This window comes from Ciona intestinalis, unplaced genomic scaffold, assembly GCF_000224145.3.
Source record: "Ciona intestinalis unplaced genomic scaffold, KH HT000023.2, whole genome shotgun sequence".
In the NCBI taxonomy this organism is placed as follows: Eukaryota; Metazoa; Chordata; class Ascidiacea; order Phlebobranchia; family Cionidae; genus Ciona; species Ciona intestinalis.
In genome coordinates this window covers 72746-88028 of record NW_004190345.2, presented here as the reverse complement: position 1 = coordinate 88028, position 15283 = coordinate 72746, and the positions used below count along the sequence as shown (strand labels likewise).

At 40.5% G+C, this 15283-nt stretch overlaps 4 protein-coding genes across 4 annotated transcripts in view; all 4 read right to left on the bottom strand.

Moving 5' to 3' along the window:
- Window positions 1-1326: 1326 nt before the first annotated feature.
- Window positions 1327-3798, bottom strand: LOC100175750 (DNA helicase MCM9). The gene has a single exon (XM_002131183.4). The coding sequence runs from the start codon at window positions 3776-3778 to the stop codon at window positions 1454-1456; it is 2325 nt and encodes a 774-aa protein (XP_002131219.1). The 5' UTR covers window positions 3779-3798; the 3' UTR covers window positions 1327-1453.
- A 480-nt stretch (window positions 3799-4278) lies between these two features.
- On the bottom strand, window positions 4279-6503 carry LOC100178067 (proteoglycan 4). The gene is made up of 5 exons (XM_002131167.4): window positions 6294-6503; window positions 6031-6211; window positions 4970-5887; window positions 4719-4769; window positions 4279-4437 (listed from the first exon to the last, which is right to left on the bottom strand). The coding sequence occupies exons 1-5, from the start codon at window positions 6467-6469 to the stop codon at window positions 4375-4377; spliced, it is 1389 nt and encodes a 462-aa protein (XP_002131203.1). The 5' UTR covers window positions 6470-6503; the 3' UTR covers window positions 4279-4374.
- A 235-nt stretch (window positions 6504-6738) lies between these two features.
- LOC108950147 (DNA replication licensing factor MCM3-like) lies at window positions 6739-12931 on the bottom strand. Its single transcript, XM_018815003.2, has 18 exons — window positions 12796-12931; window positions 11930-12045; window positions 11555-11677; window positions 11338-11443; window positions 10941-11126; window positions 10473-10636; window positions 10037-10247; window positions 9767-9910; window positions 9399-9545; window positions 9248-9349; window positions 8832-9006; window positions 8495-8636; window positions 8231-8375; window positions 7885-8025; window positions 7691-7785; window positions 7378-7439; window positions 7187-7323; window positions 6739-6931 (listed from the first exon to the last, which is right to left on the bottom strand). Exons 1-18 carry the CDS (start codon window positions 12865-12867, stop codon window positions 6806-6808), a joined length of 2394 nt encoding a protein of 797 aa, XP_018670548.1. The 5' UTR covers window positions 12868-12931; the 3' UTR covers window positions 6739-6805.
- Window positions 12932-13955: 1024 nt separating this feature from the next.
- The window catches only part of LOC100182775 (myosin-7), a 9357-nt gene continuing 8029 nt past the window's right edge, over window positions 13956-15283 (bottom strand). The window contains exons 26-31 of the mRNA XM_018815000.2: window positions 15272-15277; window positions 14948-15184; window positions 14666-14836; window positions 14360-14560; window positions 14140-14287; window positions 13956-14016 (exon numbers count right to left, since the gene is read on the bottom strand). Of these exons, the coding sequence (XP_018670545.1) occupies window positions 14012-14016; window positions 14140-14287; window positions 14360-14560; window positions 14666-14836; window positions 14948-15184; window positions 15272-15277 (768 nt within the window). The 3' untranslated portion in view covers window positions 13956-14011. The remainder of the gene's footprint in view (window positions 14017-14139; window positions 14288-14359; window positions 14561-14665; window positions 14837-14947; window positions 15185-15271; window positions 15278-15283) is intronic.

Genomic DNA, 15283 nt, shown 5'->3' with positions numbered 1-15283 from the left:
ATACATTGTGATGTCATCAATAGTGATTATTACATCATACTTACGTCGTTTCTAATAATTTCTCGATTTTCAGTGAGTAAATCCATCAAGCATGAGATACCTATACAAAAGTAATTGTTAATAAACAAGGGTTGTTGTGATGTCAACAATATACATTGTGTTGCAGTATATCGCGTGTCTGCTTACTACCATTGTGTATTCTTGAGCAAGACGATTTAATTTATCCAACCTGGTGGTCACTAATGGGTATTAATATCAATCATTCAATCACCCACAAAGTTACATACGTGGTAACTCATATCAACACAATCACCCACCCATGGGTTTAGCGAGCACAACATTCTGGACGACCGTAGCTTTCCCACGAAGTAACGACGTCAATAACTTAACAGCTGCCCATCTGACACTGAACTCGTATTTCTCCACCATATCCAACACAATGTTAATATTCATCTGGTAAATAAACAAAGTTTAACAAACTTAAAGATCAAACACACAACAAATTTTACCTCAACTTCTGTGAATTTATCAACGAACGAAGCTGCGATCTCGGGGTCCAACACTGAGTTCCCTGCCATTTATATTTTAAAATAAATATATTTGAACAAAATGTTTAACTAAGTTATCTCAAGTACATTTAATTTATTACAACCAAGAACCCCAAACCCCCCCCACCTTCCCCATCGTCATCTACAGTAGTAAGATTAAACAGCGTATCCAACGAATACGAAGCAATCTCATCGTCGTAATCCGACGTTAAAACCTCAATCAACTGCGGCAACGCCTGCGATCCAACTTCTAAACGGAACTTCTGAAAAAAAAAAAAATCTTGTTGTTGCTGCCAGGTCACCCAGGTGTACAATAAATGTAAAAACATCTTGTGTCAATTGTTTGTGATCTTAAAGGACAGATGTTTCGCCTGCCATGCGACGAAACATCATTAGGGTTTGCTGTTAAATGTCTTGTGCAAGGACACATACACCAACAATGGTGGCGGCATCGAGCCTTGAACCCGTAACCACTGGGGCCATAACTTAAGATCAGAAGCCAGGAGATCTATCACACAAACTTTTGTTACAAAAAAGTGAAACCTTTGAAAGACTTTTGAGCGCTCGTACGGCGTCTCTCCGATCTTCAAGCAAAGTCGACGAGGATATTCGATCGCACAACCTTGCTACCTATAGAAATATTATATTACAACATGAACGTAAGTGAAGATACCAACCCACCGTTTCCGAACCACTAGGGGCATTTTCTTCGTTGCTTTGAACGAAAGACTTCAAATAATTCATGACAACAAACAATAACCCTATGTATTCTATAAAGTAACAAAAACAAACAAAAAAAATTAGGATGAATTTGAAATAGAAAAATATTGAAATTGCTTTTTGGTGTAAAAAAGGCACTAACAGCAGAAAAGTTAATCAGCATAAAGATATTATAAACATGAAGATTAAAATTTAAACAACTTTGTCCCGTCCTCGTCGTAAATGTCTTCAACAACAGATTCATCCAAAGTAAATGGAAGACTAAGTTTGGAAACTTTTCTTGCTGGTGAAGTTGAGTTACTAGTTGTGGAAACTACTTTAGGTTCATCCTCAAAAGTAAAAATAAAATCATCCTCGTTAAATTGTTGAATGTTGAAAATATTTTCAGATTTATTCGGTGAGTCGTGTTTTGGTGTCATTGGGTCCATGGTTTGTGTGGATGTGATGACTTTGTTGGGGGTGGGGGGCAAGTTTAGTATTTTGTTCAAGTTATTTTCATGTTTAGTAGGGATGGCTGAGCATGAGATATTGGGGAAAGTAGCAAAGTGTTCGGCGTGTGTGTTGTGGGGTGGGGGGGCGTGTAGTAAATGCCCCAATTCAAGTTTATCAAGAACCAACCTTGAATGTTTTAAATATTCTTCCTCTGCGTTTTGTGGGAAACATGAATGTAGGATGCTTCCGGTGGTCAGTAGCGACGCACCCTGCATGGACGACTCCATCACCGTGATCGCGGCCACCGCGTCCTGGATCAAAACTTGGCTTCGAAACATAATCTTCGCGTGAGCTTCAGCGAGACGGATCAAACTTTCCAACAATCGAAGCGTCGTTCGTGCAGCATTACGAGAGTTTGATTTACGATGAGCTTGGTAATAATTCTTTAACACAAGATCAGCTTCGTGAGTTAAAGTTGGGGTGAGTTGACGTATTGTCGTAAAGTAAGCCTGCATTTGTTGTAGTGACCACACTTTTGATCTTGTTTGTTTCACGTTAGTTTTATTCAACAGATAATCTGCTACCACATCGTCCCAACTAATGTTCTTGGAGTCCAACAAAACAAGAATCAAATCAAACCTACTCAACAATGGGCTCGCCATCGCTATGTTGGTTTCAACTGAAACACATTCATCATATTTACCAAGCTTTGGGTTGGTTGCGGCCAATATACTTGTCCTCGTGTTTAACTTACAAACCAAGCCAGCTTTAGCCACACTGATGGTTTGTTGTTCCATAGCTTCATGTATCGCCGATCTATCGTGTTCCTTGATCCCGGCAAACTCATCCACGCAACATATTCCTCCATCAGCCAACACCAGGGCACCCGCCTCCAACATCCAGTGCGCACCATCGCGCACAGCACTCACGGTCAACCCAGCCGTACTTGACCCGATTCCTGTCGTGAGCACCGACCTTCTCGTGATTCTCGACGCATACTTTAAGAATTGGGATTTTCCCGTCCCGGGATCCCCCACCAACAATAAATGACATTCCCCACGAACTCTTGACCCCGAAGCATCTGTACGAGCGACACCCCCCGCTAATATCAATGCCACCGCTAGTTTAACCACGTACAAGCCATAAACCTGTGGACACACGGACTCCAACACAATATTCCTTGCAGTCATTGGTGTGTCTACATATGCTGCCCAGAAACATTGAAATTCATCGTCATATTCGTTCTGTACGTCGCCCACCGATGCCTCGTTGTTGCAAACACAAACGTTATTAGCTTTGATCACCAACTCCAACTCACACGGTTTGTTTAAATTTAATCCCTGCCATCTACAAGACACAGCACCGAACACAACCACGTCATCACCAGCCTTGCAACAATCAACAAGGTCGTTCTCTAGCGCCACCGTGATCGAGCGAGGTATCGTGCCCATCGAAAGTTTACGGATTTGTTCTTGAACTTTCACCTCTTGGTAGTCGATACACCTCGACGGGCACGCGAGACTTGCATCTCCGATCAACACAAACTTCTTGGAATTACAATCCTTATCCACCGGGCACTTAGTTGGTGTCGGTATTGTGTAATGTAGTTGGAACTCAGCATCCAGTGTGAATACATTGTTACATTTACAACACATATATTCCTTCTTGCACTCCAATATCTTTGTGGTGCTCGTCCGTATCACTGTACCCTGCACAGCCAAGAAGTTCCCGATGTCGTTCGATTTTGGGATCCGATCTCGGCACAACTCAAGACACCTTGGGAGTTTCACAAACCTGGCGTGGATGTTACGTTTGATTGACATGTGGCTCTTCAATGAATGAGTCATTGTGATGTCACGCATTAACAATAACAACACATTGTCTAATATTTCCAACATTTTGTTTGAGTTGAGAAGCAAAACTTCTCCCAAAACCTCATGCGATTCCAGCAAGCGACATCCGTCGATTGTGACGGAATAATGGGCATTGTCTTCTTGTTCTAGTAATATTCGAATAACATCTGGCGTATGATGCTCTGTGACGTAACAATGAACTAATGCAAACGGCTCGCGTGACATTTCTTAACAATCTGCTTTAAATAAATCTTTGAAAGTTATTTATTCATGTCGAAACAAACATAACAGGCCGTATAAGATACGACTTGCGTCTCAAAAGTTACGGTTTGAAAACTAAAAGTCTTGAGTGTTGTTGAACGTTAGGATTGTTTGTATTGCAATTAAACGGAAACACCATGTTTTCTGCGCGTATGAAAAGTTTATTAAAAAAACCCTGAGCAAACATAAACTTAACTTAATATATTTTACAAATTTAAACTTTCTCAAAATGGAAAAAAAAAACTTAAATTATTTTGGAGAGAACAACACGTCACCCCGGGGATTCCCCTGTTAGGGTACTGCAGACATAAATATCAAATAAAGCATTAAACATGGAATTTTTTTAATTCTTAATAAAGATAGAAAGGTTATAAAATAAATTTACATTTTTGCAACTTGCATTAAGATTGGGAAATTCCCCAAAGGGTTACCTTGTTATTAAAAACCTTATGCACACTGTCGAGTTTATATTATTAGTAACACAAAGTTTATTGAAACGATTGAAATAAATATCTGCACAAACATTTATAGACATAAATACGAAATAAACAACAACAATTTCATTCGAACGGGTTGTTTTCGGTTGAACTCGTCTTTTTGTCTTTATCGTTTTCATTCGAATCCTAGTAGACAAAAGATTATGAATGGTTGAAACTAAAGTGGCAACGAAAGTGGCAATGACAGTTGTTACAACACGAGTGTTCTGTTTCATACACCTCGTGCTTACAAGTTACCATGTATGCATTTTTTTGCATGGCTGACAATTTGTTAAGTGTCTTGCCTAAGGACACGTACAGTGGTGGCGGCATCGAGCATCACAAAGTCTCTAAGCTACAAGCAAGCATCTATGACATCATAGTAAACTATATACAAATATTATGACATTGCAAACATTGTTACTTACTGTCTCATCCAAAGAGAACGGATTCAACTTGTCGTCGTAGATCGTTGGTTTCTATCGAATAATCAGGTTTATATTGTAAATTATGACATCATAATCATGGTTTAAAGTATTAAATGTACACTTTTTCTAATTATAAGAAGTTACAACCTCTGTCTTCCTCGTGGGATAATTAAGGTTTCATGACATCATATTTATGTAAAAGTAATTTAATTGCAATTGAACAAATCCCATATAGAACAAATCCAACTTACTGGTTTGTTCTTTTTGATTGATGGGGGTTTTGGACGAGGTGGGGGGACTTTGGGTGAAGGTTTAGGGGGCCGTGTGGGGGGTGATGGGAGGGCTTGGGTGGGTTTGTGTTGCGACCCACGTTTGGTACGATTGGAAACGGGTGAAGCTTCAATTGGTGGTTTGGGGGCGGTAGGTTTACGTTTCGTTACTTTGGGACTTTGTTGGGTCTTAGGTTCCTCGGGGTCAACAATTGATATTGTTCGGGGTTTCAACTTTGGGCGGCCATCGGGCTGGTTCCCGTTTATATTCGGTGGTTTCGCGGGTAGTTTGGGATCTTCGTTTGCTGGGGTTTTGGGATCTTCGTTTGCTGGGGTTTTGGGATCTTCCTTTGCTGGGGTTTTGGGATCTTCCTTTGCTGGGGTTTTGGGATCTTCTAATTCTTTAGTTGCTTCTTTTGTTGATTCTTTTATTGTTTCATCTTTTGTTATTTCAGTTGTTGATTTTGAATTTTCAGTGCTTGTTGATTCTTGTGTTGCCGGCAACTTTGGTTCTTTTACTTCTGTTTTCTCTGGTTCTTGTTTCGTGTCTTGTGTTGCGAATTCTTTCTTGGTTGGTGTTGTATCCACCGTTACAACCTCATCAGGTTTATTGTTCACTTTATTCCCATCGTCGATCACTTTAGCTTTCTTCACACAATCCACCAGTAGTTTATAAACCACGCCCAACTCCGGCCATGTCTCTTCAACATGAGATAAACATGGGAATTCCCCCTCTACACCCACAGGGGATTCCCCAAAACTTTTTAAATTAATTCGAAGAGTTTTTTCTAACTTTGCCAAAGATTCTTCAATAGTGACATCACAGAGCGATTGTTTACCATCAAAGTCGATGATCCAACCAAGTCGTTCCATGGTGAGGCCCGCACATATATCTTGCACCTGTCAATCATGCAGAATAATATCTAAGAGGCCGAAGATATGCAGTATCTATTATCACAACCAGTAAAACCCACGCCACTGGAACTTTAACCCACCCCCTTACCCCTAACTTTAAACCACACCCCCCACTTTAACCCACCCACCTCCTTCATCTCTGTTGAACCAGAAGCCACAAAAACTGGAATCAAATTCTCGGCAGTTATTTCGAGGATTCCAGAATACGCGAAGTTTAGAATCGGTGACAATCCAATGGAACAACAGTCGAATGTTACCTCTGTGACGTCACCAATGATCATCATTGTGTTCGGATCTACGAAGTTACGTCTGTGACGTAACAGGTATGACGTGAAACGTTGGATTTGGACGTAAAAGGTTAGATTATGACGTATACAAACAACTCCATTACCTGAAAACACCCCCGCACGCCGCGAGGACAACTTTATGCGCGACAAACTCGTCATCAATTGTCTTTATTCTGACGTCATAATATAGATTCTTTCGTCGAAATTCATCCAATCTTTTAAGTAGTTTGTCGCCATATTGTGTCACTTCCTGTACAAACTTAAACTTAACAGAATCCATCTAAGTTAAAAAACAACCATCATTGTTATCGGCATTGTTACAAACAATCAACTAACTCAATGTTAACTGTGACGTAACAACGCTAACAATTAGCACTGTGATGTCACAAACGTTGCTTCTAGAACGACCTAGTCGCGCTAACCGTGGTTTCCTGCTTTCGTCGTTGAAGCGTGTAATAGACCCGCGGGCGTCGACGTAATAATAATGTCTATGACGTCATAGTTAAATCTTAGAAACGCACAATGAATTGATCGCTACGTAACAATGGTTAATTATAAACGAGAATGACGTTTATTGGTTAACAAAGAAATGTACATGATGTAACAATAGTCATTATTATATAAGAAACACAACATCATCGGAAACCATAACTTGATTGTCGTTCATCATCTGCGCGAGGCACCCGCGCGCCTCATGCTCACTGTACGGCTCCGTGGATTTGGTGTTCACCCATTGAAGGATCTGGGGGGCATTAAATATTATGTCTAATATATTTGATTGCTGTTGAATTGGTTAAAGTTGTTGTGTCACTTGCATTACCCCCATATAGTAAACATAACGAAATATTTTATATAACTTATATTATCGCAGAGTGACATACAAGTACATTATTAACAACAGAGTTGTTTGTATCTTGAAACTTAATATTCACCCATATATGTATATACCACATACACCCAACCATAAACACCTAGATCCAGTACACAACCAACCAACCTCTTCCACCCCCAAGTTCTGTGTGTGCGCGTCTTGAAACTTTCCGTGCAACATCGAGCGAAACTTTTTCAGTCGTTCCGCCACAATTGGTGCTCCTTGTTCTGGTTCAGTAGGTTTCGTAGCAGCCGGTGCCGTAACTATAGACATCAAATAAACATCATATATAACACACAAACATAAAAATCACATACTTTGTGTGAAATCATCTTCCGTTGAATCGAAGTCGTATGGATCCTCACTTGAATGCTGTTTGCTGTGAAGGTACGTATGTATATATGTATAATGTGTATGTACACATTCTGCGGCGAATTATAAAAGTAAAATGAATCTTCTGTCATTTGTTTTTTTGTGATTTTAAACGACCGACGTTTCATTTGCTTTACAGTGAAACATCATCAGGGTCTGCTGTTAAGCGTCTCATGTAAACACAAGATCATTAAACCAACAACTGCCAGAAGATCTTTCACACATTTAATTAATTTTCAACATTTTGTTTTAACTCACGATCGCTTTCGTGTTTGACTTCCATTGATAACTTCTTCTTCTTCATTCTCTTCCTCATCATTTTGCCTTCTTCTTTTCCTCTCTCTCTCTTCCACCTAACCAAACAACATGCATGAGGAGGACAAACACGCAACTTATGTGTGGAGGCAACTCTCACCTAAACCCCAGGTCCCTAATACAAATCACCAACCCACCTTATGAAAGTAAGCGAACTGCACAAGCTCGATAGCAGCCTCGGCGTCGCGCATGTTCACAGTTCGTGACAACCTGGACTTGGCGTGCGCCGTTGACAATCGAATCAATGTTTCCAACGTCCGTGCCGTGACAGGAGTCGTCTATGAGAGGTTAATGTTACAACAAGTGATTGCATTTCTAAAGCTTGTTAAAATATAAGAACGACATTATAACATTAAGCCGGATTGTTCACATCATGATGCAACCAAACCAACCCGAAACATATTTACTGTAAAAACATTATTTCGGATTTACAAAATATATTAAAGTGAAGCAAGAGCAGTTAGCATGAACAACCCCACCTACCCTAGCAACATCCGTGTTCTCCTGGTCTTGACACCTTAGCTTTGCGTATTCCTCAGCGATACAATTAGCTGCGTCTCGTGTTAGAACAGGTTTGATAACTTTAGCGAGATGAATGTATTTCTTGAGGAAAGCCATGCTCACCAACCTGTGGTTAAGGTCAATGAAACAACAATGTTATACAAATCAGCCACACTTGGTTTGACACTTTTTATCGTAACATATTTAAACATCTTAGATAAACAATACAAGAACTGAACGACATACTTGGTAGTTTTCCCCCGCCCAGTGTTATCCCCATGCAGAAGGTGATTGTGCTTCTCGTAAACGGGAGTTTCCTCTTTTTCTTCGTCGTCAACATCCGGATCTTGCGTCGATAAAATATCGGCATCGACCGAAGCAGTGATTGCTGTGGGGGCGTTTATATTTTAGAACATAATTGGATGAAAATGTAGAATTTGAATAAAAAGAAGCAAGGACTGAAAACTCGTTTGTGCATCAGATATTTACAAACCCTCCTTGGTATGAGTTTATGACATTAATTTAAACCCAAAAATTAAACGCGCTGCTACATCTGTACCAACTATTACGACATGAAACTTACGATCCCCGTCCTGCTCAGCTGGCGAGCGATATCGATGGATACGAAGAACGTGATCGGAGATCCGACGATCATCTTCCGGTTCCATTTGGTCGAGCACGATGAATAAAAGATCAAACCTCGATAAAAGTGAATCTTGCATTCCTATGTTGTCCATGGGGGGCTTGTATTGGTCGTACTGTGGGGGGAGGGGGTAATTATAATGTGGGGGGAGGGGGTAATTATAATGTGGGGGTTATATTAGGTATGTTTCAACAGTCTGATGTCGAACTGGTTGGTTGAACACAACTCAACTAAAGAATGATTTGAGACAGAAATTATTACTTGGAAGTGAAGAGAGTTTACATAAGAAACATTATTAATGATAACAACATTCAGCACCCCTACACACCCCCCCCCAAACCAACCCCCCAACTTACCCTTCCATAAACCGGATTCGCTGCGGCCAACACACTACATCGAGCGTTCAACTTCGCATGAATCCCCGCCTTCGCGACTGTTACCCTTCCTTGCTCCATAACCTTGGGGTAAAGTGGGTTATATTGAGGTAATGTGGGTGAACCATCTTACCTCATGAATAGCCGTACGATCAATATCACTCATCTTATCAAACTCATCGATGCACACAACCCCCCGATCAGCGAGAACCATCGCCCCCGCTTCCAACCGTCGTTCTCCCGTCTCCTCGTCCGATGTTACAGCAGCCGTTAACCCAACCTGGGGTGGGGTTACAAATAAATCCAACCCACGCCACAAACCACACCCCAACATTCAGAAAAATATTTTCAAACGAACCGAGCACAAAGTTTAAACCTCACAAGGTGGCATGAGGAGCATGCGCACTAAGTTACAACACGCAACAACTGCCCAAGTAATCGTTACCATACACCCACCATATACAACGGTGGCTTTAAATGCACAGAACCCCCCCAACTTACCCCTGTAGTTCCCCTTCCAGTTGTAGTTACAGCTCTCGGGGCGGTGTACAAAACGTAACGCAACATTTGTGACTTCGCTGTGCTTGGATCGCCGATTAATAAGATGTTTATGTCGCCACGAAGACGAGTTCCGTTCTCCAGGATCTGAGGGGTTTAAGTTCGTTACAAACTCACAGGTGTTCGTGTTCGAACATTAAGTAAAGTCTCTTATGTGAACTCGGCCACCGAATACACAAACACCACGGTAACCCCCCAAACACACCCACCCACCTTCTCAGTCCCCCCAAGCAACATGCACAACACAGCCTTTTTGATATAATCGTGGCCGTGTATAGATGGCGCTAGAGAGCGAGCAAGCGCCGAGAAAACGTCAAATCCTCGCTGACGGGAGAATTTACGAATCTTGCCGATGTCATCCGCAGTAAACAATGGGTCAACATCCTTACTCAGCGCTTTTACGTGGTTCGCGATCAGCATTGTCCTGTCACGAATATGCTGTTTTAACATTGAAGAATATGAAGTATTTGTTGCTGCCTGGTGTATGTATTATAACATTTAACGCTGTTACCACTGTGGGGTGTCCTTGGGCAAGACACATAACGACAAACTCTGATGTTGCCTCGCTGTATGGCAGTGGAAAAGTTGGAATTGAGATCACAAACAAACAATTGCCGCAAGATTTCTCACACACCCCCTAAACACCCACCTGAACACCCCCGAAGTATGACCCCCTTTTTTCCCCGGCATGCAACGGAACGAGCCGATTATTTGCACCCGATCACCGGGTTTGCAACAATCAACTAGGTCATCGTCGACAACAACATCAACCGAACGTGGGAGTTGTCCTGCGGGAGCTTTCTCCGGCATTTCCTGACAGAAGGTTGATTATAATATTTTGTGTTGCTGCGTGGTATAATGGAATAATAAACAATATTCTAACACATATATTATAATTGTGCAACAGTTCATCCAGCAAAATATTAAGGTACACACTTCCACGTTCTATAATATGATGTCATAATTATTACTATAGGACCAAAAAAATATTTTTACCGGCAATTTTTTACAAGACCAACATTTTTTGATAAAGACAAGGATTATACAGCGTAATAATATCCGTGCACAAAAAAGCCGGAAAATGTATGTTACAATCTTGACTATGACATCATAATACCTGTATTGTCAACGTTTGATGATCTTTATAAACAGATAACCCGAACTCAGTTTCGAGGGGATTGTTGTCTTCGTCTTTGGTCGGGTAAACAGTGGACGAGGGGAACGGATTCGATGACGTCATGTCGGTGTATCGACGATCCATCGTTTTCTTGGTGGCGGGGCAATAGTGGACGCTTCGTACAACCTGTGTGTTGTCATAAGTGGTTTATTGCAGCAACAAAAACTTTATAACTTTAATCAGAAGAATTTAAACAAACAATGTTTACAACTATTATCGCGTTTCATCATTTAGTTAAAATGCTTCTGACTGTTCATTGAGATTCAATCATGTTTTGTAGTTGCTTTGGGGAATTGTTATTTAGTTAATTTATAAATAACAACCACATAACACCCACCTTGGGTCTTACTAACGAAGCTTTGGTGACGATTCCTTCGATACAAACCATGCTCCCCAACAACGACGATGTCAACGTACGGGGGGTCACGTGTTTCTTGCCGAAGCTATAACATAGATATCATACAAACATAGATATCATACAAACATAGATATCATACCAACATAGACATCACATACCAACATAGACATCACGTACAAACATAGACATCACATACCTTCCCTCGAAACCAACGAAGAAATCTTCGAAATCTTTTGCAAAAGTTGCGTCGATCGAAGCTACGTAACTTTTCAAAGCTCGTTGGAAAGCCCCCAACTCACCAAAGCCATTGTTTAACAATCTACAAAAATTATTATTGTTATTTTTACAATATATGGTTTCATCAACTAAAACAACTTTTATATTCATGTCGTTGCTGCAAAGTATAAATTGTTTGATTTTGATTAAAATCACAAAAGAAATATTTTGAATTTCTAAAACTTTCAAACATTGATCATTATTACATCACAATCCACTGTTGCGACGAAGTGAATACTTCAAGATCCAATTTACAAACACTAACTAGTTATGATGTCATAACCACCATTATTACCTCACAGCCCTTGTTTCATTTTTCCGACGTAGATCGTTTATATTTACGATGATTCGGCATTTCTTCTTTTCCATCATCTGTCGAACCAACTCTGCGTAGATTCCTTGATCGGTGACCTGGGGGGGAGGGTGAGAGGGGTTAGGGGTCATGTCTAATATTTGCAACGTGAGGGGTTGCTTTCATCTCGAGTTAACTGTGACCATTATTATTTTATATGAATAATTTTGGTAATCCTTTAGCTGGTGGCCACCTGAAATTTTGGTTTCAAAATGTTCCTTAGGTCTCACTGATACCCACTGTATATTTTTTTTTAAAGAACTTGGGCGTTCGTGTCGAAAATTAACTTTGAAAATGCGCAAAATCGCGCTGCGTCACCATATTTTCCACACCAGCCGTTATGGATTAAACCAAGGTTGGATTATTACGTCATAGAATGCGTATTGTTACGTTTGATTCCACGTTAAAACAGTGGGGAAAAAAGGCCGTCTTGTAACCTATGTAATATACCACTATTGTGACATAACAGACCGCTATTGTGACGTAACAGACCGCGATTGTGACGTAATAAACGGTTACATTTACCAAATTGACGAAGCATGTTTTCGCGCAATTTTAAGTTAATTTTCGACACGCACGCCCGACTTTTTTGAAAAAAAAACTATACAGTGGGTATCAGTGAGACCTAAGGAACATTTTTAAACCAAAATTTCAGGTGACCACCAGCTAAAGGATTACCAATAATTTTATTTGTCTTTTTAATTTCTGTGGTAAAGATTAAAACATATTTAAGCGGCAAAGTTGACACGAGCGCAAATAACCAACTATTAGTTAACATAGGTTGAAAACACACACATATATATAATTACCCCATCATCAAGAAAATCCACATATTGTCTTTCAGCTTCCCGAAGCTCTGGTTCAATCTCAACCTCCGCCATCTTGTTTCAAGGATAATAAAGATTTCCCGCCAAATCTCACATTTCCCGCGAAATTAAAGCACTTGTTAACTTTATATGACAGGCTTGGATGTCACGTCCATAGAAATATATTTTAAAACAAGAAATAACTAAAACTCAGGGTCCGTATATAAGTTTATACGAACATACGTGACTTGAATTCTATACATTATATAAAGCTTAGTTATCGGTGCCGTGGCACCATAGATAATACATAATACATATATGTATTATCTATGATGGCATAGTGGTTAGCGCGTCGCCTGTAACTCAGAGATAATGGATTCAAGGCTCGACGCTGCTACCATTGTGGGCGTATGTGTTCTTGGGTAAGACACTTAACGGCAATTGCTCCAACCCAATGGTCACTAATGAGTTGTCTAAATTATCAGTTATATAGTAAAGTGGAGGAAGGTGGGTCATCTTTACACATGATATCCAAACATCCTGATAGTGTTTTAAACAATTAACAACGGTCTTTGTAAGTCATGAAAATACGCTTTTAGAGTTCTGTGTATGTTCTTCGTTTTCTACTAAATGGGAAATAGAATGATAAGGTGTCCCATCTTCCCCCGACCTACTATATATAAAAAAATCCCCCCAAAAAATAATCACCAACAAAGTAACGTGCGTGGTAACTCGTATGCTGGCACGAGGTGTTAAACCCGTATGATAACGCCTGTCGTTGGCCCGCCACGCGGGGAAATAAGATACGTTCACTCACTTTTTACTTCACTTATCACAACACAAGGTGTTTCTAAAACCTACGGCTGATCGTAACTTATGTAACCTCAACACACCTAAATCTAAATATCTGTTCACTGATAATCGAAGGAGTTTGCAATGTCAAGTTTGTTTGATATAAATTACGTTTCACCCTGAGTTTAATGTTTCAACAAAAACAATAAATCTTTGATTAAGAAACAACGTGTGCTGTCTCTATCCTACGTCATAATGCAACAAAGTGGTTCCAACATTAATGTGGCCGATACAAACAACTGACTACACTCCCTTCAGAGGTTACATTACAACCTGGCTGTTCTATGAAGTAAACTTCACTTCACACAAAATATTATGTTGTCGTGTATTAAACATCATGCACCACATGCGCCATCCAGCGGTGAGATTAATCTGCAAAGAAAATAAACAATTCAACGAGGATCCACTGGAATATTTTAAACATAAACGGGATGTCTGCGTAACATATCGGTTTCTTAATAAACTTATCGCAAAACGCTCAACCCAACCTCCCACCTTTATAATTAGCAAACGACGTTCCATCTCGTGCTTTGGCTCGTAGTTTATTCAAAGATGACTCGGCAACTTCTGCTCTTTCTTCCGCGTCATCCAACTCGTGTTGTAACTTTCGATATTTAGCGAGGTTTAAGTTGGCCTGCTCCTCCTGCGTGTATGATGTCATGAAATGTAATGTGGGTATCTATGTTTGACATCATGATGACATCACAATACTTACTGTTTCCTCGCATTGACGTTTATATGTCTTTACTTTAACTTGCAACTTATCCACCAAGTCTTGCATCCGAACCAAGTTCTTTTTATCTTCATCGGCTTGGTACGTCACCTCCTTCATTCTACGCTCACTTTTACGCATCACTTTTGTTACTTCAACGCTGCGTCGTTGTTCGCTGTCGAGCTCGTTCTCCAGCTCGCGAACCTGGGTTAGGGGGAACAATGTTCAACATGATTACGAAGAGTCCAGTTATAACCACAAGCATCGCCCGCCACGCGAGGATAAATATAGTTTCACCCACAAACCCACCCTGGTTTCCAACTTATGAACTTGCTTCCTCCCTCCCTTCAAAGCAACTTGCTCAGCTTCGTCCAATCTCATTTGAAGATCTTTAATCGTTTGTTCCAAATTCTTCTTCATTCGTTCAAGATGAGACGACTGATCTTGTTCTTTCTTCAATTCCTCTGCCATCATGGCTGCCTGCGTGATATACAAGTTAATATCTACACATCACACTCATAGGCACCAACCACCCAACCACCCAACCACCCAACCCACCCTATCCGACCCAACTTCCCCTAAACCACTCACATCAATAATAGCTTTCTTAGCTTTCTCCTCTGCATGTCGTTGTTCCTCACTGAGTTCTTCTACCTCCCCTCTTATTTGAACGATCTCGGATTCTTGTTTCCGCTTCTGGTTGATCAGCGCCGTGTTTTGTGTGTGAAGTAAATTGGAACGTTCCGCAACTTCCATCAACTCGGCCTCGGCAGCTTTCCTTGCGCGCTCCGCTTGCTCCAACCCAGATCGCATCTCTTCTAACTCGCTCTATTAATTATGGAATGCAACGTGATGTGCTTTGTATACCATGGTGTATGTATATTATGACATCATCAACTATGAAATCATACCCACCATTAACAAGTT